This window comes from Fragaria vesca, linkage group LG6 (genome assembly GCF_000184155.1).
Source record: "Fragaria vesca subsp. vesca linkage group LG6, FraVesHawaii_1.0, whole genome shotgun sequence".
Lineage (NCBI taxonomy): Eukaryota > Viridiplantae > Streptophyta > Magnoliopsida > Rosales > Rosaceae > Fragaria > Fragaria vesca.
The window spans coordinates 11,040,260-11,044,471 of NC_020496.1; the positions used below are offsets into that span (position 1 = coordinate 11,040,260).

A 4,212-nucleotide genomic window follows, 5' to 3' on the forward strand; every position below is an offset into this window, starting at 1 on the left:
ACACCCCCGAAAAAAATAATACCCGAATAAAAATTACCTTTTACTAGCTAAAATTTACTATTTTTACCGTCGTCGTATTTTCATCATACGAATAATCCTCCGCACATAATCGTCCCCGAAACCCCTCTAGGGACCAATTAACTATTAATTCAATGATCGAGACGGTAAAATTCTTATTATAATCACGCTAGTAAATAAGGTAAAAATATAAGGGTCGGGATGTGACAACACAAACTACATGATAATAAACAGGCATGTAAACCAATTGTTTTTTAGAGATAATAGGTAAAAAAACATACATGTTATAGGCTTATAACAGTCACCAATCATGTATGAAGCATAACATCAATTTTGATTACAAAAACCCAACCTTAAATTACAATAGCAGAAAATATAATAATTTAGGTTCACGACTTCACGGCTTCCAATTTGGCTTGTAGTGAGATTTTTCATTTGATGTGGGTGCTTTGTTGCGTTGAGTTCTCACACAGGTATTCGGTTGAACCTAATAAACATCAATTGACATGTTTTTAGTTTTAGAACATATTAATTTGCACATCAAGTAATGGTAATATTCAAAAAAAGTTCATACATTGTCAGCATTTGAAGTCCGTTCAACATGCACACCATTTCCTTGGTTTTGAGAAGATGATGATTCCACCTGCAATTTCATTTGGCATTCAATTAGCATTTCTAGCATGTCATAATAATCAAGTTTTCAAAGAATTTATTCTCTTACTTTTGTTTGGGACTGTGCTTCTCTTCTTTCACAGCTTCTGCTATTATGCCCTTTCTTGTTACATCTTCCACATGTAATTTCTTGATAGTAAGTCATTGGTAACTTTTCTATTCCAAGAGCTGGTCTAGTAGTTCCAGGAGGTGGTCGATGTTGCTCATCTGCAAGTAAGCATAAATAAGAGGTATAATATAACGAAAACAATATGTAAATGAACTGAAAATGGAATGTAGAAGTTAACTAAAGATATAATGAATTACCTGGTTCTATGTTTCTTGAGAGTTTAGGCAGCCTTCCAGGTCCTCTTATGTATGCTGGTGGCAGGATTGGCTTTTCAATAACCTCACATTCTTCAACACCAGGAATTGGGTTTATGGCTAGACCATATGCAAGCATGTATTTTTTTGCAAATAGGCCACATCTACAAAGTCATCTGGCTTCAAACTCTTTGAATAGATTGCACAAATTGCATGAGGACATGGAAGTTCACTAATATTCCATCTTCTACAAGTACAAGGCCTCTTACCGAGATCAACATCATGTGTGCTTATAACACCTGATTGACATTGTACTCCTCTTCCTGAAATTTGAAACCTATTGGTCGAAGACTCCCTTGGTCTATACTCATGGCTTAAGTCGGCATTCTTCTTTAAAAGTTTTGCAATTCTAGGCCCGACCTTATTTTTCCATCTAAGCCATGTACACCTCCTATTTGCCAATCTGATCATGAAATTTAGTCTCAAATCTTCCAAGAGTCCTAAAATTAGCATCTTCCTGGCAGGAAATTTTTTTGAATTCAAGCTCTCACAATGATTGTTTAGTAAAAGATCACACTTGCAGTCCTTTCCAAAGTGTGACCTATTCTATTGTTCAGTAGGCTTGCCCTTTAAAAAATTCCATGCTTTAGTGCTTTTAGCATGAATGGTGTCCATATTCTTCATCCAATAAGACTTAGTTGTTGATCTTGCAGCAGCCCAAAACAAGTCTTTAAGCTCTTGACCTGCATTCCCATCTCCTTTAAAGTTGTTATATAAATGCCTTGCACAATGCCTATGCTCTGAATTAGGGAACAACTCTTTTACTGTGTCTAGAATACCCTTTTGCTTATCACTTATGAATACATACGAGTGACTGTTGTTCAGGCACAAGTCATCCTTCAAAAACTTGAAGAACCATGTCCATGCTTCCCTTGTTTCTTTCTCAACCACAGCATACGCAATATGATACATGTCATTATGCCCATCGATGCCAACATCTGTTAGTAATATCCCTTTATGCATTGTCTTCAAATGACATCCATCAACTCCTATGATTGATCTACAACCTTCTATCCATCCTTTTTTCAATGCTCCAAAACAAATGTATATTCTTTTGAATCTTCTTACATTACCACCTTCTAAATCTCCTTCAATCCAAACTGATGTATTAGGATTTGTCCTATTTATGACTGCTGCATAAGACTCCAAAAGGTTGTACTAGACCTCCACAGTACCTTCTGCCATTTCTCCAGCTCTCCTTCTGGCCCTGTAACACGTTTGAAACCCAACATGTAAACCATAATCCCTTGCCACTATAGATTGTATGTCTTCCTTTGACCAATTCTTATCAGCAATGAAAGTATCAAGATAATGTTTAGCTATGAAAGGAGCATTGCAATGATATACTTTCCCTTCTAAGTCACTGCATTCAGGTTCTAGGTTCAATGTTCTGATGGCAAATGTAGGCGGTTTATCTGTAACAGAGACCCATATCCGAAATGGACAGTCCGGATTTATTTTGCATACCGCCTGGACCCTTTTTGAATAATTGGTCTTAAACCTGATTGACTTCTTATTCTTGACTCCGAATACCCTAAGTGCATCCCTTAAAACAGTTACATTCAGAAATTCCATACCAACCTTAAATATTAGGTTCTTCATATCATCTTTCGTGAACTTCTTCCACTTGGACCACCTCATCTTTTTCTTCCTCTCCCCTTTTAGAACTCTTTCTCGTTCATCATCACTTGATGTAGAATCAGTCCCACTGTCAAACTTTTCAGAATCTTCACCTTCTCCATCAGATATATCACCTGCAAATCCCATGACATATCCCATGTCATTGTACTCGATCACATTTTCAAGGGCACCATCAACATTTGCTTCAAATAGTACCTCATCATCCTTATCATCAAGTTCCCAGTCACTATCTATAACCACTTCAAATTAGGATCATCACTATCAGATTCTTCATTTTCTTCCGCAAATTCTTCTTCACTATAACTATTTTCCCCCATAAATCTAGTATCATATCTCCTTGGTTTCTTTGTCACCTTAGATGCTTTTGCATTTTGTCCAACTCTCTTACCATTTACACCCCCTCCCACATCAACTTCAATTGCTTCACTACCCTTTTATGTTTGCAAACAAATTTGTAAATTCCATCTGCTTCTTATTTTTTGGCCTACCACCCTTGTTTTTCACCACCTTTGATTGACTTCCCTTCTCTGATCCATTTGTAAATTCCATGTGCTTCTTATTTTTAGGCCTACCACCCTTGTTTTTCACCACATTTGATTGACTTCCCTTTTCTGATCCATTTGTAATCTCTGACTCATTAGATATTCCGTCACCACTGCCATTTAAAAATGGTTCCACTTCTTCTAAGTCATCTACAATATTTCTCATATACTGTAGGTGATTAACTTCTTTACTGGGTAGAATTCCAGCCTCCTCTAGCTCTGCCTCGTCCTTTCTTCTCACACCACCCCTAACAATGTAAAGTTCTAGGACTCTATTCCATGGCATAACTTACAGCATGTCTTGAACATCTTTGTCTTCATTAATCGGCAATAAGCCTTCTCCATTTACACTTCCAGGTAACTTGAACCAATACATAATCGGTGGTTGTCTGTAGCCCAAGTCTTCCACAAAACAGTTCAGACAAGTCCATGAAATTGTATCTATCTCCATTTTGTCCACATAAGCCACCTCTCCTCCCTTGTAAAATCTATTACCACTTCCCAACTTGTAAAACCTCCCTCCATGGTGAAATGCAATTGTGAACCAATTAACATCTGCAAATAAGAGAATAATATTATCAATCTCAATGACCAAACATATCTCATCACAATAGATAATGCTATGGAAATTAAAAAAAAAAAAAAAAAAAGGGAACAAAAGCAATAGCATCACTACTGAACACTTTAGTCCAAAAGCAGTTAGTGATTCACAAGCATTCCTTAGTCAAATCACTCAAATGTCTACACTAATAGACAAATAATCACAACGAGCATAAATAAAACCCTCCAAGCAATTACATTTCACAGTAAATCAATCTCAATAACAATAAACAAAACCTCCTCCATATACTTACGATAAACAAACAACAAACCACAAATATTAACAAAGCTTAGCTCAAAACCCTTATTTCAATCACAATTTCAATTTTCATAACTTTAAAACCCTAATCCCTTTTCATGGACCACTAGTGTGGAT

The 4,212-nt window shown here is 36.4% G+C and overlaps 1 protein-coding gene across 1 annotated transcript; it reads right to left on the bottom strand.

The window, feature by feature from the left end:
• Positions 1-367: 367 nt before the first annotated feature.
• On the bottom strand, positions 368-1,752 carry LOC101292720. Its single transcript, XM_004302854.1, has 4 exons — positions 997-1,752; positions 740-897; positions 593-661; positions 368-505 (listed from the first exon to the last, which is right to left on the bottom strand). The coding sequence occupies exons 1-4, from the start codon at positions 1,130-1,132 to the stop codon at positions 416-418; spliced, it is 453 nt and encodes a 150-aa protein (XP_004302902.1). The 5' UTR covers positions 1,133-1,752; the 3' UTR covers positions 368-415.
• Between the last annotated feature and the right edge of the window lie 2,460 nt (positions 1,753-4,212).